General features: G+C 45.6%; 1 protein-coding gene across 1 annotated transcript in view; it reads right to left on the reverse strand.

Moving 5' to 3' along the window:
- The window catches only part of dgkh (diacylglycerol kinase, eta), a gene marked incomplete at its 5' end in the record, with an annotated part of 43,197 nt that overhangs the window by 8,167 nt on the left and 11,030 nt on the right, over positions 1-24,000 (reverse strand). The window contains 17 exons of the mRNA XM_083639136.1: positions 2,320-2,412; positions 3,352-3,457; positions 3,574-3,734; positions 3,915-4,049; positions 4,172-4,285; positions 6,001-6,108; positions 6,691-6,787; positions 8,204-8,314; positions 8,543-8,660; positions 9,038-9,172; positions 12,283-12,414; positions 13,081-13,378; positions 13,511-13,610; positions 13,968-14,059; positions 15,389-15,610; positions 20,355-20,463; positions 20,604-20,766. Of these exons, the coding sequence (XP_083495262.1) occupies positions 2,320-2,412; positions 3,352-3,457; positions 3,574-3,734; positions 3,915-4,049; positions 4,172-4,285; positions 6,001-6,108; positions 6,691-6,787; positions 8,204-8,314; positions 8,543-8,660; positions 9,038-9,172; positions 12,283-12,414; positions 13,081-13,378; positions 13,511-13,610; positions 13,968-14,059; positions 15,389-15,610; positions 20,355-20,463; positions 20,604-20,766 (2,294 nt within the window). The remainder of the gene's footprint in view (positions 1-2,319; positions 2,413-3,351; positions 3,458-3,573; positions 3,735-3,914; positions 4,050-4,171; positions 4,286-6,000; positions 6,109-6,690; positions 6,788-8,203; positions 8,315-8,542; positions 8,661-9,037; positions 9,173-12,282; positions 12,415-13,080; positions 13,379-13,510; positions 13,611-13,967; positions 14,060-15,388; positions 15,611-20,354; positions 20,464-20,603; positions 20,767-24,000) is intronic.

Genomic DNA, 24,000 nt, shown 5'->3' on the forward strand with positions numbered 1-24,000 from the left:
TTTACCGACCAACTAAGTGGCGACAGTGCTCTCCCGACAGAGAGAAAGCCAACCAAAAACAGCCGCGGGAGCAAGCCATTCTCAAGGAAATGGCTGGGCGAAAACGCTTTCGATTTCACACACACACACACACACACACACACACACACACACACACACACACACGCGCACACACACACACACACACACTCGAGTACCTTTGAGCATAAATAAGACCAGAATCGCAAAAGCTTCATCAAAGCTCTCAACCGCCCGTTTTACAGTAATCCAGACTCGCCCGAGAGCCGCCAGCAGCAGCAGCACAGACGAGCAGCAGCAGCAGAGCGGAGTAGGCTACGCCTCAAGATTGGAAGAAGGGGATCGCGAAGGAATTTCTCTCCCGTGTCTAACCCCCCCCCCCCCCCCTCGCCTCTCCTCTCCTCTTCCCCGCTCCTGCGATTCCCTTCTCTGTTTTTGGGATCTGTGAGGCAACAGAAACTCGCCTGTGACAAAACACTGCAAAGCCACCAGAGACACACCTAAGGAGGGAGGAGTTTGGAGACACACACACACACACACACACACACACACACACACACACACACACACACACACACACACACACACACACACACACACACACACACACACACACACACACACAAACACAATACAGTATACAGACTTGCCCAAGGGCACCCATAATCACAGGCACGTGAGGTGGTTCTAAAAATCCATTTATCTCAAAACTCTCTGAAAATCTCTGAAACCATGCTGTACTCAACGGCTAATATCTACATAACTACTAACTCTTTTAGACAGAGAAAGCACACATTCTATTAGTACTTTTGTGAACTTTGTGTTCACAAAGTCCAAACAGAAAAGAATCCTCGGCTCTTGTAAAATGAGCCAGAATCCTCAAAAAAACCCTCTGGCAGAAGCTAACTACAGTATTGAAAAACGGCTGGCAGTGAATGTGTTAAAATGTAATGTAAAATGTCTAGAATGCATGGGCCTCAACAGGACAATGAACCCCTTTCCCTCAATATATACTGTATATATATATATATATATATATATATATATATATATATATACACGGTATATATACGGTATATAAATTTGGCAATGTGGACTCTGTCTGTTTCTGTTTCAAGAATTCTGGCCGGCCACAGCTATGCCGTTTTACATGCGATCAGCCCTGAAACTTTCAGGGAGTGTAAAGAGCACCCGTGCTGGTGACCTGACGGAGCCGGATTTTTTAATTAGGGCAGATTAATTGCCCTAATTGCCCTAAGGCTGAGGCTATAGTTCAGTGATGATGTCACTGATGACATCAGTGATGATGTCATCAGTGATGTCATCAGTGACACACACACACACAAGAGAGAGAGAGGAGGGAGAAGAGAGGGGGAGAGAGACTGAGGGAGAGGGAGAGAGAGGGGGGAGAGAGAGAGAGACTGAGGGAGAGAGAGAGGTAGACATAGAGAGCCGCAGGGATGACATATTTTTGTAGTCAGAACAAGGAAGTCCCGGACTTCCTGGTTCTTCACTGTTTCTGTCTATGGGATTTTTGAATGGGTTTTTGCCGCGATGCTTCAAATACGGTCTCTGGGCAACGCAAGATTAATCAAACGCGAACCAGAGTTCAGTCGGATAATCTTCACACATGAGGACCACTTTCATGAGTTTTGTAGTGTAAATGCGAGCCCTAGAAGTAAAAAGCTCGAGCTAAGCTAATCCAGAACTACACACTGTCACATAGGCTTCCACGTCACGTCAGCACTCAACCTGGACTGTTGTTGATGTGTGCACTGATTACCCCGGGCTGAACGGGGCTGAACCAGGTGAGGGAAAGAGAATTTCCGTGTTCGTCCTTTGAAGTGGTGACGTTATTGACGTATATATCCCCATCGACTCAACAGTGTAGTCTCATTTAGCCGTTTGCTAGCTAGCCGCTGTTTTTAACAGCACGTAAAAGCTTCAAAACTCATAAAAGTGGTCCTCGTGTGTGAAGAAGATATTACTAAACACTGGTTCGCGTTTGATTAAGCCAGCGTTGCCCAGAGAGATTATTAGAAGCATCGCGCCAAAAACCCATTCAAAACTCCCATAGGCGAAAACAGTGAAGAACCAGGACTGTTAGCATCGATGATTTCCGGACTCGTTCCTGCGGCTCTCTATTGCGCGTGCCAATAGGGCAGGCGAGGCCGCGCAGAGGACGAGCTGGGTATGCGAGAGCCAGCTTGGCGAGCCTAGGAATCGAACGTGTGAGATGCTTAGTAGTGTAAAAGTTCAAGGAAGGCATTAAGATACAGATCATGCATGAATGCAACTCACCAGGGAAACCCGGCCCACTAGAAGAGACTCGGTCTCGTTGTGGAGAGCCTTGACAGTGCTGGCCACCTCGATAGCTGTGTTCCTCGTCAGATTCTGGAGACCGGACACAGCAGTCATTTAGAAACACACACATCCTGTGTACAACAAACACTGATAGCAACTGGGGGTGAAAACTTTAGGTTACAGAGGCAACCCTGGTGAGGTATGGTAACATGAGTGAGGTATCTCGCTATGGGGAACGCCCTCTGCGTGAAGCACAATACCATGACGACTGCATCCAGAGGGACATCCTCTCCTACAAATGGGATGATGCCGTGTCATCAACTCATTCAAAACAAGTACACTCTTCCTCGCCTACTGCAAAGAGCGTGGTGTGGTGAGATACCTCGCGTTATCAGGGAAAGGTTCTCTCTCAGACATTAGCTCGGTATCTCACTATAGGGATATACTGACTCTCTTTTTGCCAGACAAGCTTATCTTGAAGACCGACTGCCAATCATTAGGCTGACGAATCACAACTATAGGAATATACTGATGACTATATGCGCCAGCGTCCTCTCCACACTTGGTGTAACTGTTTGGCAAAAATGGCAACAGACCAACAGGTGTGCTATGGATAGCTGTATGGTTGCAGCGACAGTAGCTTAAATCACTTCTCTGTGAAACTCCATTCTTCTATGGCGAAGACTTCGTACACGACACAGACAAATGAGCACCTGGCAATTCAGTGGTTAGCTCAATCTGTGGACAGTTACGGTAATGGTTCTATTAGCAGTTGTGTACAGAGTTTGCTTTCTGAGTGAAAAGCAAGAAGAGGTGTTTGAATGAGTTGATGACGCTGCCCCATCCCTTTAGTAGGGAGATGATGTCCCCCCTCTGGATGCAGTCGTCAAGACTGCCAGCCAATGGGGCTGGCGTTGCGTAATGGTATTGTGCTTCTGAGGATCACGCAGAGGGCGTTCCCCATTGTGAGATGAGATACCGAGTGAATGTTTGTTCTGTTGTAGTGACTCGTGTCGATGCCTGTCTGACCTCAGGGAACTTGGGGTGTGTTTTGTTGATGGCGTGAGATGCGGCGTTGACAGGATGAGCCAGCTCCTGCTCCAGAAGGCCCATGGTCTTCGCTGCCTCACAGATCCTGTGATTAGACATAGCGAAGGTCAGAAGGCACAATTCAGAGGGAATCTAGCGATGGTCCTTCCCTGGATTCATCATGTGGAGCAGTAGCTTCGTGCTCGATGTGTGGGTGTTTACCTGGTAATGAGCTCCTCTGCGGCTCGGGCGCACATCTGCACCAGGGCCACCTCCTCCTCGGTAGCCAGATCCACAGAATGCTGGGGGTAGAGGTGGGGCCGCAGGGGAGGCTTATCATACTTCAGCTTGTCCTCCCATGACTTCAACGTGTTCTCAAATGCCTGGAGGGAAAACAGTGAGGCAGGGATGGAGACAAAGAAAAATAGGTTTAGGATACAGTTTCTATGATGCAAAGCAATTCCTCTGTCTATCAACTATGTTTTTTCCTCACGTATTTACTCTCATAACTATTATTAACCATATTTCACCTACTGCTCTTCCCCCACCCTCCATCATCTCACCCGGTCTCTGGTGAGCATCTGGGCTCTGTTCTTGTGCTGGATCTTGATAACTCCAGGAGGCTGGATCCAGGCCTCTCCATCCACCTGAATGGGAACCCCCTCATCACCCAGGATAGTGATCTTCACCGTACGACACTGATGGGGCAGAGGGACAAAGATGTACAGATGTTAGTTAGTTTGTATGTGTGTGTGTGTGTGTGTGTGTGTGTGTGTGTGTGTATTCTCACTTCATACTGCTTCTTGTTCTGTGTTCTCACCTGTGCTATGCGGTGGTGTTGCAGTTTGATGACTCTGGATACGGCCATCTGCATGCTCCCAAACACAGCCACCACCTCCAGGATCTTATCGTCAAACGATGGCGCACAGAAGATCTGTAGGACAAGAAGATAACGACTATTATGATCTCTTCTGAATGTGATCCCGGTAGGGAAGATTTGTGACTTCTGTGGAGCCATATCGCTGTCTCTCTCAAACCCGCCTCGCAGACATTTCAATGTGTCAGCTCGCTTTAGCAGGAGAGTGAGTGACTGAGAAGTGCATCATGTCTGAAAGGAGAGGTTCCCACCAGGCCTGATATTGATCTCTTTCAGCAAACTGCCCATGATAAGGTCAAAGCCAGGAGGAGTCAGGTCAGCAGCAGCTACTGCGCTCCATCCAGGAAGGACTCAGCAAGAACCTCGCTAGATAGCTAACAGATGACTCTGAGACGTTATGAAAGAATGTGATCAACTGTGTTGTCATGTGAGGCCCCGGCCACTAGGTGGACACATCAACACATTCTGCAACAGCCACCACTGCCTTAAAATTGAGTGCTTGGAGTCGTGGTAGCAGTCTAACAAGTTCTGTGTTTGTTAACAATATTTGTACATACTTTATACTCCATTCCCAGCCACACTGTACCTCAGTTTTATAGTGAAACTTTCAATGGCCTGCAGGCAACAGTGTGTTTCTGTGTGTGAAATGTATGATGTATGTAAAATACTACAAATACAAATTCTTGGCCTCAGGTCTCAAGTGTGTGTGCGTGCGTGTGTGTGTGTGTGTGTGTGTGTGTGTGTGTGTGTGTGTGTGTGTGTATGTGCGTGTGGTGGGCTGGCAAGTTCCACAATGTCCTCTCCCTGCTTCCTCTTCTCCATCAAAACGGTTACATAACACCAAACGCTCAGACGTGTGTGTGTGTGTGTGTGTGTGTGTGTGTGTGTGTGTGTGTGTGTGTGTGTGAGTGAGTGAGTGAGTGAGTGAGTGAGAGCGAGCGAGGGTGAACTGAGCAAACTGACACTCCAATCTGTCAGCAGCCCATGTGCTCTGAGCCTTAAACAAACAAGCACAGATATCCCACCATCCATCCATCCCTCCCCCTCTCCCTCCCAGCCCATCAGGGTCATTCATTAAGTTAAGCCTCTCCTCCCATTGTTAACGAAGACGAGAGAGAGAGAGAGAGAGGGAGGGAGAGATGGAGAGAGAGAAAGAGAGAGATTTGTATATATATTTTTTAACTACAGTGTCCTCATTTTTCTACTTTGTATTTTCATTCATGTATACCCTTACTTGTATATATTTTGTTCAACAACCATCAAGCACAATTTTCTCTTTGCACCTTTTAAGTTAATGTTTATACTCTTATGTACAACTGTTTCTGTTTACACACCTCCTTAGTATATATTTAATTGTAAGCATACTCTTAAGCGAACTTATGTATATTATATTTGAGTGCAATGTTAAACTTCTTTATTCTCCTATATCTTTATTCTCCTATATCTTTAACTGTACGCACATTTTTGCTTTTGTTTTTGTTTTCATTTTACACTTGCTTTGGCAATGTATACGTATGTTTCTCATGCAATAAAGCCCCTTTGAATTTAATTGAGAGAGGGAGAGAGAGAGAGAGGTGGAGGCCTGGTCTAGGAGTCTGGCCAAGCTCTCACATCATCTCGAGAGGGAAAACACCCTCTTTTCCCTTCTCAAAGGTGATCTGACCAAGCCATGTCCAGCAGGAGGGACCATGACACAGTGTTCACTGTGAACATGCATGGTGGGTCAGGTTGGCCACGTTCCCTTTGGGGGGGGGGGGTGGAAATGTACTCACATCATCTTCCTTGGTGCCGCCCCAGAAGTTGGTCCCGCCGGCGTAGCTGGGAATGTTTAACACCGCAATCCCCTGAAGACTGGGCAGGGGGATGTACTGGCCATCACACTGGAGAACACACACACTTTCTGCTTACAGTACATCATGGACTTAATAACCACAGAGAGCCTCGATGAAGCAGTAAGGGGGCGGGTGAGTGGAGGCAGAGTGCATGTGTCTATGAGAGACAATTCAGGACATAATGCAGGTTTCCAAAAGCCAAGTTTATGACATTTTTAATGCTACTGTAGCTGGAATTGAATTCAAAGCCAATTTCATAACCAAAATAGACACAAAGGTAAAAGACTCGTCAAATCAGACTATTTCTGATTGAACATTGCTAACGAAAGTTCTAAAACTATAAATGGGAAGTGAAAGCAAACAATTGGCATGGCATTTGTCTTATTTCGCTTGCCTAACTCTAACTCTGCATAGACTAAATATTACCAACTGTAGAATCTGTCAATAACACAGATTTATCATTAGGTGAAATTGAAACTTCATTGAAAATCCACCTCTACAGTATAACATGGTGAAACAATGAAGTCCTCTATTGTATTTAAGATATTTTAATACTGTACTTTTTTAAGGCCTTAAATTTGACCTTGTAGACTTTTTAAGGATCTGCCCCACAATTATTATCTGCCTCACCTCTAACTGAACCTTCTGCTCCAGGTTTTTGTAGGTTCTCTGCAGCAGCTCCTTGGTGCCCAGAACTCCATACCACATCATGTTCTTGGTGCGACTCCTGGGGAGGAAGGAGCAGACGATGAGCAAAAAGGGCAGTGGAATAGGACAGGGTCATAAGAACAAAAGACATGAACATACTGTTTCCCCTGTCCTGTCCTGTCTTGTCCTGTCTTGTCTTGTCCTGTCTGTGTCCTGTCCTGTCCTGTCTTGTCTTGTCCTGTCTTGAAACGAGAAGATGAGCTTTTTGGAGTACTTTTGGCCCTGATGGCTATAGTGGAGCTATAGTAGTGAATTATAGAAAACAGGGCACTTATTCTTCCGAATTTAGTATATTAAAAATCACTCCGAACAGCGAATTTAGGTCATTTCATTGGATTTTTCTTAGCCTGGCTCCAGATCTTCTAAGCCACGCCCACTCCACAGTTGTGGATTTGGCTCTTCTTGGAGAAGAGGAAATTAGTTTGTGAGTTGACGATAAACTCTGAATTTCAGGCTAGATTTTAAGTAAATTGGTGTGGTTTGTCTTAGACCTCCTCCCGGGCCAGGCAGAACCATCATGATGGTATGGTTTGTCTTAGAGCTCCCGGGCCAGGCAGAACCATCATGAGGGCTGCATCTGGCCCAGGTCTGAGTTACAGTGTCTACAACTAATTGAATGAGACACAAATAAGGGTAGCCTCAAAAAGCACAAGTCACTAGTATACAATAATTCCAGGTCTGTACTGTATGTCTGTCCTTCGCGTATCTCGAGAACCGTTTGTCAGATCGACTTCAAGCTTGGGGAATGCGCTTAGGGGGACCTGACGGAGTACAGTGGGAGGGGGGGGGGGGGGGGGGGAGCGCCCACGGGATGGTGCATGGGGGGAACGGGCACTGCACTGTATATATATTATACAATAATTCTAGGACTGTCCGTATGTCTGTTGGTCCTTCATGTATCTCGAGAACCGTTTGTTGGATCGACTTCAAACCTGGGGAGTGGGCTTAGGGGGACCCGACAGAGTACAGTGTGTGTGTGTGTGTGTGTGTGTGTGGGGGGGGGGGGGGTGGCGCATGGGGGGAACGGGCACTGCACTAGTATTCACAAATGTTAATAGCTCCACTTATCGCCCATTTATGTATTTTTAGCACCTTGACTCTGATGTCACGATTGTTTGTTGAATGCCAATGCAATTCACTCGTGCCATTAAGAATATTTTGATAGTTGCTTTCATTGCTTTATTTCCCTATTGTTTTTCAGAAACCACGCCAGTCATCAATATCCAATGTGCCTGTGTAAGCCCCTGCCTTTATTCAACATTCAATACAAATTCTGAACTTCATCAACTGGACAGTTGGTGGGACAGATTAACCAGCCACCAGCTACGCTGCATACTTATACTATAAGACTAATTCCTCATATGTAATCTTGCTTATTGTGGCAATAAAAGTGATTCTGATTGTGAACAAACAGATTTTTGGACGTGTGTCTGACCTGCATTTCTCTGGATGCTCTTCTCGCTTGTTGTTGAACTCCAAGGAGATCTTGGCATCCAGGCCGATGCCAAAGTAGTTGTTCATCACACACTTCTCCATGTAGCCCTCCCTGCCACGCAGACAGATAAAACAGTAAGCACACATACTGTACATACTTTACATACATACATACATACATACATACATACACATATATGTATCAGGAGGACAATGACAGAGAGAGAGGGGGGCAGACAGGTGCAGAGAAGACAGAAAAAGACTGAGAGAAAAAGGACAGAGAGACAAAGATCAAGATGGTAAGAGGCACAAAAAGAGGTGACAGACAAGCAGCTCTTACAGTGAGTCCAGGTCGGGGTCGATGAAGGGCGTGGCACCAAATGGGTCGATATTAGCCAGCAGCATCTTGCTAATGATGGAGCTGCCTGCTATGGAGGCGGCCAGACCGGCCCGCAAGCCTACACACCACACACAGACACACACAGACACACACACACACACACACACACACACACACACACACACACACACACACACACACACACACACACACACACACACACACACACACACACAGACACACACACACACAGACAGACAGACAGACAGACAGACACACACACACACACACACACACACAGACACACACACACACACACACACACACACACACACACACACACACACACAGACACGCACATCAGATATCTGCACTTTTCGGGACATTACCTAGACTTACATTAATTCCCTGGAGACTTACCCTCAGCATAACCACTACTTGCCTAACAATAAACCCTAACCTTAACCTAACCCTAACCTCAACCTGTGTGCTTACCAGGGCAGATGATGCGTGTGTTGAGTACAGGGAGGTTCTCCTTGCTGGTGGTGAAGGAGGTGATGGAGAAGGAGCCACAGGATTGGGTGCTGCGACTCACCCTCCTCTCCGTGGGAGAACAGGGACTCTTAGCAGCTGGACACACAGAGAGGGAAAAGGTGCTTTTATTACTCAAATGCTTTGACTCAAACCTTTTGGAGGAGAACAAGGATGCAAGCAGAATAAACAAGGAGAGGATAGAAGCAGAGGGTTACTGATACCCCCCCCACACACACACACACCAGTGGCTGGAAAATGTGTGGAAGGAAGGAAGCCACCCCATGATAAACAGGAAGAGCTTCTGTCCCAAAGACAATAACACATCCTATGGCAGATATACACACACCCACACATATGTGCACATTCAGCTACGCACGCACGCACGCGCACGCACGCACGCGCATGTGCGCGGCCGCGCGCATACACACACATACACACACACACACACACACACACACACACACACACACACACACACTTAGATACACACAGTCACACACACACTTTATTGCGGCCCGCCATCACAGTTTCCATGGGTACAATCATTTATTATTAAACAGAGTTCTCCATTGCCCCAGACTATCAGTAGTGGAGACTGGACATATAGATAGATAGATAGATAGATAGACAGACAGACAGACAGACAGACAGACAGACAGATAGATAGACAGCCAGACAGACAGACAGAGGCAGACAGACAGACAGACAGTCAGCCAGACAGACAGACAGATAGATAGACAGCCAGAGGCAGACAGACGGACAGACGGACAGACAGACAGACAGACAGACAGACAGACATACAGACAGACAGACAGACAGACAGACAGACAGACAGACAGATAGATAGACAGCCAGAGGCAGACAGACAGACAGACAGACAGACAGATAGATAGACAGCCAGACAGACAGAGGCAGACAGCCAGACAGACAGCCAGAGGCAGACAGACAGACAGACAGAGGCAGACAGACAGCCAGACAGACAGACAGAGAGACAGAGGCAGACAGACAGACAGACAGACAGCCAGACAGCCAGCCAGACAGACAGACAGCCAGCCAGACAGACAGACAGAGGCAGACAGACAGAGGCAGACAGACAGACAGACAGACAGACAGCCAGCCAGACAGACAGAGGCAGACAGACAGCCAGACAGACAGCCAGCCAGACAGACAGAGGCAGACACACAGACAGACAGACAGAGGCAGACAGACAGACAGACAGACAGACAGACAGAGGCAGACAGACAGACAGACAGACAGACAGACAGAGGCAGACAGACAGACAGACAGACAGCCAGACAAACAGACAGACAGAGGCAGACAGACAGACAGACAGACAGAGGCAGACAGACAGACAGACAGACAGACAGAGGCAGACACACAGACAGACAGACAGACAGACAGACAGGCAGACAGACAGAGGCAGACAGCCAGACAGACAGACAGCCAGACAGCCAGACAGACAGACAGACAGACAGACAGACAGACAGACAGAGGCAGGCAGACAGACAGCCAGACAGACAGAGGCAGACAGCTTAGAATATCACAGAGGACAGTGAGTTTCTTCATGCACTTTTAGCACTAATCCCTCCATGTATTTATGGCAGGAAACATGATTTGCGTCAGCAGCACTTTTCTTTCCATTAGCGATGTGTCGGGGTGACCAGGGTGCAGGGAGGACAACTTCCACTAGGTGGCACCATTTAAATCCTGTGTGATTTCCTTCATGAGGTGGAATAAGTTGAGCTCAGATTGTTTTGAGAGTACATAGAATACATCTATTCTTCTGTTTACCCTTAGGAGGAGAGCTAACTGTAGACTGCCTCATCTTGGGATGTCTTGCCTTGCTTGCCTAAACTGATGTTACAGTACAATTTTCGAGAGAGGAAAAGCATCATTACTGTAACCTGCGCTTCAACCCGCCTACTACACTTACTGCAGCAGTGATTCATGGAATAAGTGTCTAATGACATAATGTCCCAAGTAGGCATCAACCACAGTTTAAATGAAGAATCTTTGCAGTGGTTAGTGTGAGAGTCGTTGAGAGCGATGCCAGCTGGCAAAGTGAAATTGGAAATGGAATTCAAATAGGCCAGACCAGACAGGTGAAAGGGTTTGGCATGAGTCTAGGATGGGAAGGAGTCAGGGCCAGGCAGGTGACAGATGAGTCTAGGATGGGAAGGAGTCAGGGCCAGGCAGGTGAAAGGTTTTGGCATGAGTCTAGGATGGGAAGGAGTCAGGGCCAGGCAGGTGACAGATGAGTCTAGGATGGGAAGGAGTCAGGGCCAGGCAGGTGAAAGGGTTTGGCATGAGTCTAGGATGGGAAGGAGTCAGGGCCAGACAGGTGAAAGGGTTTGGCATGAGTCTAGGATGGGAAGGAGTCAGGGCCAGGCAGGTGAAAGGGTTTGGCATGAGTCTAGGATGGGAAGGAGTCAGGGCCAGGCAGGTGAAAGGGTTTGGCATGAGTCTAGGATGGGAAGGAGTCAGGGCCAGGCAGGTGACAGATGAGTCTAGGGTGGGAAGGAGTCAGGGCCAGACAGGTGAAAGGGTTTGGCATGAGTCTAGGATGGGAAGGAGTCAGGGCCAGGCAGGTGACAGATGAGTCTAGGATGGGAAGGAGTCAGGGCCAGGCAGGTGAAAGGGTTTGGCATGAGTCTAGGATGGGAAGGAGTCAGGGCCAGGCAGGTGAAAGGGTTTGGCATGAGTCTAGGATGGGAAGGAGTCAGGGCCAGGCAGGTGAAAGGGTTTGGCATGAGTCTAGGATGGGAAGGAGTCAGGGCCAGGCAGGTGAAAGGGTTTGGCATGAGTCTAGGATGGGAAGGAGTCAGGGCCAGGCAGGTGAAAGGGTTTGGCATGAGTCTAGGATGGGAAGGAGACAGGGCCAGACAGGTGAAAGGGTTTGGCATGAGTCTAGGATGGGAAGTAGTCAGGGCCAGACAGGTGAAAGGGTTTGGCATGAGTCTAGGATGGGAAGGAGACAGGGCCAGGCAGGTGAAAGGGTTTGGCATGAGTCTAGGATGGGAAGGAGTCAGGGCCAGGCAGGTGAAAGGGTTTAGCATGAGTCTAGGATGGGAAGGAGACAGGGCCAGACAGGTGAAAGGGTTTGGCATGAGTCTAGGATGGGAAGGAGACAGGGCCAGGCAGGTGGCAGGTGACAGAATGGGAGCAGGACCAGGTCAGACACGGAGCCTTGGTGGCAGTGCACTCACGCGGCAGTGCCTCCAGTTCCTTGGTGTCCTCTTCTTTCTCGCTGTCTCGGTTCTCCTCCTCACTGTCCTTCCTGAGCTCCAGAGGAGACGGCAGATCGCTCTCCTCCGTATGGGCGTTCTGCTCATCCACCACTGGACAGAGGCAAGACGGGTTCAACAGGGAGGGATGAGGGATAGGAGGAACAGGGGGAGATAAAAATTGAAGATAATAGGAGAAATTGATGAGAAAAGGGCAATAAACTAAATGTATTTTTCATAAAAGCTGAGGAACTTCAGTACCTGGATATTGTATACATGTCTCAAATTCTGTTTTATGCTCTATATATTAAATGATAAGTTTATTCTCTCATATCTTGCATATCTAGAGGTATATAACTCGACTTGCTCCAAGAAATATCTGGATGTCTTTTTGATATGTAGTCTAGTCACTAGACTACATATATATAGTGCAATGATTCTCAACCTTTTTCATATCAAGGATTGCTAATTTAGTCCAAAACCACAGACCCCTAATTGACGAGACTTTGTCTCTCAGACTCAAATCCGAGAATATTTTTTATTGTTAGATATGTTTTTGTCTAGAATTCCATGACTGTATTATAGGTCGAGAGATAACAGAGAAACTATGATCAAAGCAGTCATTCTTCTACATTCTCTAATTGTCTTAACTTCTTGCAAATGACATAATGCTGAAGTTTAACAATTCATCAATTTGCTGGGGATGCCCTGAAAAACCCCTCAAGGATCCCTGCTGGTCCCCGGACCCCACAGTGAGAAGCACTGGTCTAGCGGGTTTACCTCTCTCAGCCTGTTCGATGATCTGTCGGACAGCTTTCTTCAGACTGTTGGCCCTCAGCATCACCTGCTCCCTGGCTTTGAACAGCCGGTGTGGGGCGCCCGCCACTCTCTTCTCCGTCTCCTCTTCCTCCCGCTTCTCCTTCAGCTCCGTCAGGCTCTCCTCGCTGGCCTCTTCCTCCTCATCCTCCTCCTCCTCCTCCACGATGGGAGGGGTGGAGTGGGGGAGAGGAGGCAGGGCCTGGCACTCCGTGTTGAGGGTCTGGAGGAGGGAGTCCAGCTTCTCGTTCAAGATGGCACACTGGCAGGCACAGAGCAGGAAGAAGAGAGACCGGCGAGGTGAGAGGGTGCAGCAGCATCCGCGGCAGCAGCATCCGCGGGACGGCGAAAACTAGCAGGAATTCAATACAGAGATTTGGTTTGTGGAGCTTACTTTGAGAGACATGGTGTCACACTCGTCTGCGTTCTCGGAGCTTTTCTCGTAGGTTTTCCCCACTTTGGCAACAAAATCCTTCACCGTCTCGCACAGGATCCTAAAAGATTGGAAGAAAAAGATACATGTATGCATACTGTATGACAAAGGTATACAACATGAAATGCTGAGCCAGAGCTCCGCTGGCAATTCCAAAGTCTTGACTAACAACCTCTTAAAACACATTTTTATAGACAGACGTTTAACTAATTTTACTCTTCTTGGATTGTCCTTTTTTTCCTAATTTCCCATTTTTAATTATAATATTTTATTATTTATCATACCAGCTTTTTTTTTACCATGTTCAATGAATTCTGCTTTTGAACAGTGCTATACAAATACAGCTGTGCCCCTAGAAATAAGCCAAATGAGTTAGTTCCTCATGGTTTTAGTCCAGTTGTTTGTTGGAGTCACTCACTTGGCAGAGGAGATGACGACAGAGTGCTGGTCAGAGTTGAGGATCTTTGTGAGGTGAGTAGCTACCGAGTCTTCATAGGTTGATATGTGAAACTGGAGCAGAAAACACACAGAATAGTTGTGAGAACCGGGAGAGCGCGTGTGCCTGTGTGTGAATACTACAGTAAGCAAAGCAAAACATACAGCAAACACTGGATCTTATACTCCCGGAAAGCTTGCTCTGTATTTTGACCCACTCGTCTTCTTCAGTTCCCTCATCACTACTCGTCTTCTTCAGAGTTCCCTCGTCACTAATCGTCTTCTTCAGAGTTCCTTCATGATTATTCGTCTTCTTCAGAGTTCCCTCATCACTACTCATCTTCTTCAGCGTTCCCTCGTCACTACTCGTCTTCTTCAGAGTTCCTTCATGACTACTCGTCTTCTTCAGAGTTCCCTCATCACTACTCGTCTTCTTCAGCGTTCCCTCGTCACTACTCGTCTTCTTCAGCGTTCCCTCGTCACTACTCGTCTTCTTCAGAGTTCCCTCATCACTACTCATCTTCTTCAGCGTTCCCTCGTCACTACTCGTCTTCTTCAGAGTTCCTTCATGACTACTCGTCTTCTTCAGAGTTCCCTCATCACTACTCGTCTTCTTCAGCGTTCCCTCGTCACTACTCGTCTTCTTCAGAGTTCCCTCATCACTAGTCGTCTTCTTCAGAGTTCCCTCATCACTACTCGTCTTCTTCAGAGTTCCCTCATCACTACTCATCTTCTTCAGAGTTCCCTCATCACTACTCGTCTTCTTCAGAGTTCCTTCATCACTACTCGTCTTCTTCAGAGTTCCTTCATCACTAATCGTCTTCTTCAGAGTTCCTTCATCACTAGTCGTCTTCTTCAGAGTTCCTTCATCACTAATCGTCTTCTTCAGAGTTCCCTCATCACTACTCGTCTTCTTCAGAGTTCCCTCATCACTACTCGTCTTCTTCAGAGTTCCCTCATCACTACTCGTCTTCTTCAGAGTTCCCTCATCACTACTCGTCTTCTTCAGAGTTCCCTCATCACTAGTCGTCTTCTTCAGAGTTCCCTCATCACTACTCGTCTTCTTCAGAGTTCCTTCATCACTAATCGTCTTCTTCAGAGTTCCTTCATCACTACTCGTCTTCTTCAGAGTTCCTTCATCACTAATCGTCTTCTTCAGTGTTCCTTCATCACTACTCGTCTTCTTCAGAGTTCCCTCATCACTACTCGTCTTCTTCAGAGTTCCCTCATCACAACTCGTCTTCTTCAGAGTTCCCTCATCACAACTCGTCTTCTTCAGAGTTCCCTCATCAATACTTGAACCATTACAAAATGTTACAAAATTAAAGCTTAATGGGAGCAAGACTCACTTTTGGATTCCCCCCCTCCAATTGTAAAGCTGTGTGTGTGGACTCCTGGGATTACCTGGCAGTCGTGGGCTCCCTCGGGCGTGGTGGGGCAGCTGTGTTTGGGTGGGATCTTGATCTCGTAGGTCATGATGCTCCAGCGGTCCAGCATCTTGGTGCTGGCCCTCTCCAGCTTCTCCAGGATCTGGGGCAGCTGGGCGTCATCGTCGCACGACGGGCCCCAGCCCAGCACCCGCGCCAGGTCGTTGCCCGTGCCCAAGGGCAGTACACCCAGCTGGCACTGAAACACACACACACACACACACACACACACACACACACACACACACACACACACACACACACACACACACACACACACACACACACACACACACACACACACACACACACACACACACACACAGGGTTTATTGGAGAATACACACCTGCTGTATTCGGGGGGTATGTGTGTATGACAGTATGTATATATATATATATACTGTATATATATATATATATACAGCTGAGAAAAGCCCTGTGCACAGCAGTGCTCTGCTCCTGGGTGCTGGCTGGTGCAGGGTGAATCACAAGAGTAAAAAAGAAGTTATCAGCGCACACCAGGGTAGGAAAATAGACACTTTATTAACTTATAGACTACATTAAAAACAAGAAACAAGGCGAACAACGCGTTTCACAAAGAGCTTCATCAGGTTCGCTATAGGGTCTGAGACTGCCACCAGGTATGCATTTAAGTCATCAGTTGCTGATTGACTGATTGGCAGGTGTCAATCACCCAATGAGGTGCCCACAAGAATACAAAATGGAGTCACCACAAAATTCAATAATAGAAAAAAGGGGGGAATTTTCAGGTAAAGATACAAGATACAATATATATTCACAAAATGCATATTAAATGGTTCACAGAATTAACACAGTAGTATACCACAAACATTACAAGTCGAGTCACCACTTGTCCTGTCTCAACAAGGGAGGGGAGGGAAACAAGGGGCTGTGCCAGGGAGGGTTCAGTGGCTCAACTTAGCCTACATACAAGGTCACCTGTAGACACAGAGAAACATGAGTTAGACAGTGGAACAAATTACAAAATTACAAAAAGGGGCTCAAATCTAATGCCTCATTCAGCCCATGTGGCTCCAAGGAGTTAAGAGTATGGATCCAATATGCTTCTCTTTTTAGTAGCTGTTTTATGATGTTGCCACCCCTTGGATGAGGGGTGACTCTCTCAATGCCCATGAATCTGAGTGAGGCAGCAGAACCATGGTTCTTCTCTTTATAGTGCCTCGCGATAGCATAGTCCATATTTTCATTTCTTATAGCGGCTTTATGTTCAGCTATTCTCAATTTTAAATGACGCTTAGTTTGCCCCACATATATAGAGCCACACGGACACTTAAGCATATATACAACATGAGTGGACATACAATTAATAAACTCTCTGATTTTATACTTTTTACCTGTATGGGGTTGGCAAAACTCTTTGATGTCATAAGTGTTGGAGCAATGAGTACATCTCCCACACCGATAGTTCCCATACACCTCTTTAGAGAGCCAATTTGTTTTCATGGGTTCTCTATACATAGATGTTACAATGGAATTGCTTATATTCTTACCTCTTTTATAACAAAACTTTGGCATAGAGGCAGAAATCTGCTGTAAAGAAGGGTCACATTGCAGTAAACACCAATGTTTTTTAATGATGTTCTTAATTTTACCAGAGAGAGTATTATATTCAGAGACAAAATAAACTCTGTTGTCTCTAGGTCTGTGAGGTGGGTCAAATAGTTGCTCCCTTGTAAGGGCACTGGCCCTTTCAATGGCAGTGTCCATAATATGGTTCTTATAGCCTCTTTGGACAAATCTTTCCTTCATTTCTAGGGCTTTTGCATCAAAATCACTGTCTTTGTTACAAATACGTTTAAGCCTAACAAACTGCCCATAGGGAATGTTGGTTATCATTTCCTTAGGATGGTAGCTTTGGGCGTGTAGGATAACATTTCTGTCAGTGTCTTTTCCGAATATTGAGGTGTCAAGTTCTCCACACTCATTGACAGATATTAGTAGGTCCAAGAAGTGAATTTTCTTTTGACTATACTCCATGGTGAATTTTAATGTAGGGTAAGTATGATTAATATAATCACAAAAGCCATGAAGTTCTTCTTCAGTAGAGGTAAAACACAGAACCACATCATCAATAAATCTCTTATAGAATAAAATGTTCTTGAAAAAGGGATTATCGTTAAATATATACTTTTTCTCCCACAGGCCCATAAACAAATTAGCATAATTAGGAGCAAACTTTCTACATCAAACTTTTTGGTAACTTTTGATGTAGAAAGTCTCTACACTAACATTCCGCATAGTGGTGGTTTGGAGGCCATGCAACATTTTTTAGATTTAAACAAAGAAGAATTAACTGTGGAATTTTTAATGCTTCTTACTGAATTTATTTTGAGTTCAAATTATTTCATGTTTAATAAAAATTATTATTTACAGACCCAAGGGACGAGCATGGGATCACCTTTTGCTCCTAATTATGCTAATTTGTTTATGGGCCTGTGGGAGAAAAAGTATATATTTAACGATAATCCCTTTTTCAAGAACATTTTATTCTATAAGAGATTTATTGATGATGTGGTTCTGTGTTTTACCTCTACTGAAGAAGAACTTCATGGCTTTTGTGATTATATTAATCATACTTACCCTACATTAAAATTCACCATGGAGTATAGTCAAAAGAAAATTCACTTCTTGGACCTACTAATATCTGTCAATGAGTGTGGAGAACTTGACACCTCAATATTCAGAAAAGACACTGACAGAAATGTTATCCTACACGCCCAAAGCTACCATTCTAAGGAAATGATAACCAACATTCCGTATGGGCAGTTTGTTAGGCTTAAACGTATTTGTAACAAAGACAGTGATTTTGATGCAAAAGCCCTAGAAATGAAGGAAAGATTTGTCCAAAGAGGCTATAAGAACCATATTATGGACACTGCCATTGAAAGGGCCAGTGCCCTTACAAGGGAGCAACTATTTGACCCACCTCACAGACCTAGAGACAACAGAGTTTATTTTGTCTCTGAATATAATACTCTCTCTGGTAAAATTAAGAACATCATTAAAAAACATTGGTGTTTACTGCAATGTGACCCTTCTTTACAGCAGATTTCTGCCTCTATGCCAAAGTTTTGTTATAAAAGAGGTAAGAATATAAGCAATTCCATTGTAACATCTATGTATAGAGAACCCATGAAAACAAATTGGCTCTCTAAAGAGGTGTATGGGAACTATCGGTGTGGGAGATGTACTCATTGCTCCAACACTTATGACATCAAAGAGTTTTGCCACCCCCATACAGGTAAAAAGTATAAAATCAGAGAGTTTATTAATTGTATGTCCACTCATGTTGTATATATGCTTAAGTGTCCGTGTGGCTCTATATATGTGGGGCAAACTAAGCGTCATTTAAAATTGAGAATAGCTGAACATAAAGCCGCTATAAGAAATGAAAATATGGACTATGCTATCGCGAGGCACTATAAAGAGAAGAACCATGGTTCTGCTGCCTCACTCAGATTCATGGGCATTGAGAGAGTCACCCCTCATCCAAGGGGTGGCAACATCATAAAACAGCTACTAAAAAGAGAAGCATATTGGATCCATACTCTTAACTCCTTGGAGCCACATGGGCTGAATGAGGCATTAGATTTGAGCCCCTTTTTGTAATTTTGTAATTTGTTCCACTGTCTAACTCATGTTTCTCTGTGTCTACAGGTGACCTTGTATGTAGGCTAAGTTGAGCCACTGAACCCTCCCTGGCACAGCCCCTTGTTTCCCTCCCCTCCCTTGTTGAGACAGGACAAGTGGTGACTCGACTTGTAATGTTTGTGGTATACTACTGTGTTAATTCTGTGAACCATTTAATATGCATTTTGTGAATATATATTGTATCTTGTATCTTTACCTGAAAATTCCCCCCTTTTTTCTATTATTGAATTTTGTGGTGACTCCATTTTGTATTCTTGTGGGCACCTCATTGGGTGATTGACACCTGCCAATCAGCCAATCAGCAACTGATGACTTAAATGCATACCTGGTGGCAGTCTCAGACCCTATAGCGAACCTGATGAAGCTCTTTGTGAAACGCGTTGTTCGCCTTGTTTCTTGTTTTTAATGTAGTCTATAAGTTAATAAAGTGTCTATTTTCCTACCCTGGTGTGCGCTGGAGAACTTCTTTTTTACTCTTATATATATATATATATATATTGAGCACAGCGGTAGTTCAGGCAGGCCACGGATGTGTGTGTGTGTGTCTTTGTGTGAGCTTGCCAGAAGCAAAGGCAAACAGCCCAGCTGGCACATCGGCCAAAGACACGTCATCATTGTTGCCTACTTTATTCCAACAATAATGGCTACGTAATCTGGCTATTGGCCATCCTCCACTCCACACGAAATATTTTCATTTACATGAGTCTTTCATACCCTACGAATAAGTATCCCTGTTGCCATGAATAATGCATCAGTTAAGAGAATGGTTCTGTCCTGTCCTGAGGTGTCCCATCCACAGATGAGAACAGACCGGACAAAAGTATGACCCGCTACCTCCTCCCTAACTGGCTGTGCAATAGTAGTAGGTTATTTTGTGTACATGGGAAAGAAATGGCAATCCCAATTGTAAAAGTAAAAGTAAGTGCTGCTTATGGCCATGTTGTTGAGATCAAAATATACCCACAATGCTGTGCAAGTCTGAGTTTGTGCAGACGACATAAGACAAAAGTGAAAGGAGTGAACATGTTTACATGCCACAGTGACCTGTTTAATATCAAAGAGAATGCCAAGCGGCTTAACAAGGTTTCTCAGAATCACAGTAGGAGTTTAACCAGGCCGTTCTCACCCAGTTATGTTTACATGCATTGACCCAAAACTAGGTTACAATCCAGGTTAAGCACGGCATTCTGGAGCCAAGCTATGTGTATGTGTATGTGTATGTGTATGTGTACAGTATTTATGTGTGTTACCTGTTTATGAAGGTTGAGCTTGTCGATCTCTGAGAGGACCCAGCCTACGCTGCCATCACCGCCACACACCAGGATCCGGAAGTTGTCAAACTTCTGAAACAGACGCAGACTGACAGAAACACAACAAATACATCGTCAGTTCCCCTGTAGTGTCTGATTTCATCTTGGAATGCGATACATGTATGTGTGTATGGATGTTTGATGCGTGTGTGTGTGCATTCATCAGCATTGGCTCAGTGTGTTCCTCACCCTAGATGCGGCCCACCGTTGACCAGGTCAAAGACTTGGGCCGGGTTGAGGAGCTGCTTGAAACGTCGTAGGAATTTCACCCCCTGGTTGTCGCCGCTCTTGGAGTTAACAAAGACCAGCAGGGGACTGGCACACGATGGGGGACAGGTGGCCTTCCAGAAACCTAAGGGGAAATTGTACAAACAGACAAGGAGTTAGGGGGGAAAACATGGACGGTCGATTCTCTACAGTATGCCAGTGGTTCTCAACCTTTTTCATATCAACGACCCCTAATTTAGTCCACATTTGGGGCCCCCGACCCCCCATTTGATGAGTTTCTCTCTCAAACCCAAATCTGAGAATGTTTTTATTGTTAAATGTGATTTAGTCCAGAATTCCATGACTGTATTGTAGGTAGAGAGATAACAGAGAAACTATGACCAGAAGAGTCATTCTACATTCTCTAATTCTAATAATTCTAATTCTAATTCTTGTAAATTAAATAATGGTGAAGTTTAGCAATTCATCAATTTGCTGCGGACCCTTTGGAACCCCCTCAAGGACCCCTGGTGGTCCCTGTACCCCACGTTGAGAACCACTGCTCTACGCAGCAGCAGTAATAATAATGATGATATTATTGATTAATAATAAGGTACATTTGAAACTAGAGCTGTGCTGCTGGATGCAACAGCTGGCATGGAAGAACTCTGTGATGTCATCAAAGCATCCGTGTGTGTGAAGAGCCAGCGTGAAGAGGAGATGGGAGCGCAGCACACGCCAACATGTGTTTCACTCAGTAGAAGAGCACCAACACACACACACACACACAAACACACACACACACACACACACACACACACACACACACACACACACACACATATGCACATACACACTATGCTAATATGGGGAGCTAATGCAGGTAAATGACTGAATGATTATAGAAAATAATCAGGCAGTGTGTCTCGGAAGGACTCAGCTGTGACCACACTGATCCATCAGAAAGGATAGATTTCTGTCTGTTGGGTTGTTTTGGAACGTCAATGCTATTAAAAAAGAAAGAAAGAAAGAAAAAAGAAAGAAAAAGAAAACCAGAATGCCAAAATCAGAATCCCAAAATGTAAAAGGGATACCTACCAATACCAACAAACACATGTCCCAAGAGTGGAATATTAGGGTGCAGTCTGTGTGTGTGCAGGAGATGATGGTGACAGTCCCTATTGGCACTGCCATCTATTCTGTTTTCTGTCTTTTCTCTCCTTTTCTGCCCTCCCTTCCCCAACTCTCTCTCTCTCCATATCCTCTTTTATTTGATTTCCTTTTGCCCCCTCCCTCCCTCCCTCTCTCTCTCTCTCCCTCCCTCTCTCTGTGATCTTGTCAGCCATGGATGTTTGGAGGGAGGGGGAGTGGAGGAAAGGGAGGGAGGGAGGGGCAGTCACGACGTTCCTGCACGTGCTACAGTCAGCCCTCAGCCAATTACAACCAAGCTCGCCTTCCCAGCCTGCATTGGGGCAGAGGAGGTCCTGGCACGTGAGGAGATGCAGAGGGCGAGAGAGAGAGAGAGAGAGTGAAAGAATGGGTGGGTATCTCAATTTTTATTTGGTGGGTTCACCGGCTTCCCCATCCTCCCTGCACTCACATCATTATTGTCATCGCACATCTGGAAAGGCCCTGTGCATTTTGTGTGAGCCTCCTCCCTAATAACTGATCAGTATGGTGGGGGAAGACTGTGAGATCGAAAGGAATGGGCACTGACCTCAATGTAAATTACCTCATTTCCACCCCTAAGAGCTGGTATCAAGGAAGAGACCTGGTAACTAGCCATAAACCAACCAACACTCAGCCCTGTCTGTGTTCATCACCACAGAGTGTGAGATGAGACACAGTGGAATCAAATGTGTCCAAAATCAGGACAAATCTTTGATATAGAATCATCAAACCTTGGGTATCACATTGTGGTTGACTGTATATGTCTAATTTGATAACTGTGATGTTTTATATAACAGTTATTTGTATTATTCAAATTCTTTCTCTTTACATGGGGCTTAGATAGCCATGTTTGACAATAAAGTGTTCAGGAATTTGAACCCAGCAATGTTACGACGGCCAATCATATTGGATAGAACTGAGAGCCCAAATCAACGGTTTATGCATTTCTATTGAGCCGTGACACTTGACATGCCTTCCCACGCACACGACATGCCCCTCAACTGATCAGAACAAAACCAAATACACGCATTTCCAATGCGGAGTTCATGCACTTTACGTGGTTGCCGCACGTGTGCTGACGGAGTCTGACAACAGCTTTGTTCCAAAGTTTGTCTCCGAAGACAGAGTCAACTCAAGGCAGCAAGGCTCTCTTCCGAAACAGTGAAGAGAGCCTTGCTGCCTTTCCTGTCTGGCTGATCATTGTCCACTGAGCAGCACCATATCATACATCACACATAGCTAGTATAGAGTAGCGCAGGACTGAGTCCAGAAGATCTGGATGTTAGCACTTCAAGTTCCTTCGTCTAAATGTCAGGATTTTTGTATGAAAATTTTGGTTAAATGTCTGAAATAAGGTCTGTGGTTAACACAAGTTTATGAAACAGCGAACTTTGTGTTCAGCAAGATAATCTTCACAAATGAAGACCACTTTTATGATTTTCGAAGCGTAAATGCGTTTTTTTATCGCGACTTTCAGAAAACCCTTCAAGTCCTAAATGTGGTCCACATTTGGGAAAATGAGCTTGCTGAACAGTTCGCTGTTTCATAAACTTTTGTTAACCATAGACCTTACTTCATGCATTTAATTGAAATCTAATACATCATCTCTGCGGTACTCTATTCCATTACATACACACTTCATACATACATGTACATCACACACTTTATTACAGATCCCTATATTTACTGCCCAATATTTCCCCTCTTTTACAGTTTTTTTTTAAATATTCCCCCCCCCCCCCCCCCCAATTTTTTATCCCATTTTTATCCCCCATTAGTGCTAACGTAATTTAATTATCCTGGTTGCTACTCCACCCTCTGCCGATCTGGGGGGAGCCGAAACTGGCTCCATGCTTCCTCCGAGACATGGGCAGTTAGCCAGCCGCTTCTTTTCACCTGACAGAGGAAGCTTCACCGGTAGGACATAGCACGTGGGAGGTTCACGCTATTCCAACCAGTTCCCCTCCCTCTGAACAGGCGCCCTTAACGCCCAGAGGAGGAACCACATTAGCAACCAGGATATTGCATGTTTTGGTGAAGGGGGTTCCTATATGAAGGAAACCCCCGGGAGGCACGGGGAGAACATGCAAACTCCACACAGAAAGGCCCTTTCGACGACCCCACCCGGGCGGTGTGCACTCGAGGACATGCGGACGGGCACGCATTCCTTCAGCGTTCACATCGTCCCAGGTGGGAATCGAACCCAGGA

This window comes from Poromitra crassiceps (assembly GCF_964638095.1).
Source record: "Poromitra crassiceps genome assembly, chromosome: 6".
NCBI lineage: Eukaryota > Metazoa > Chordata > Actinopteri > Beryciformes > Melamphaidae > Poromitra > Poromitra crassiceps.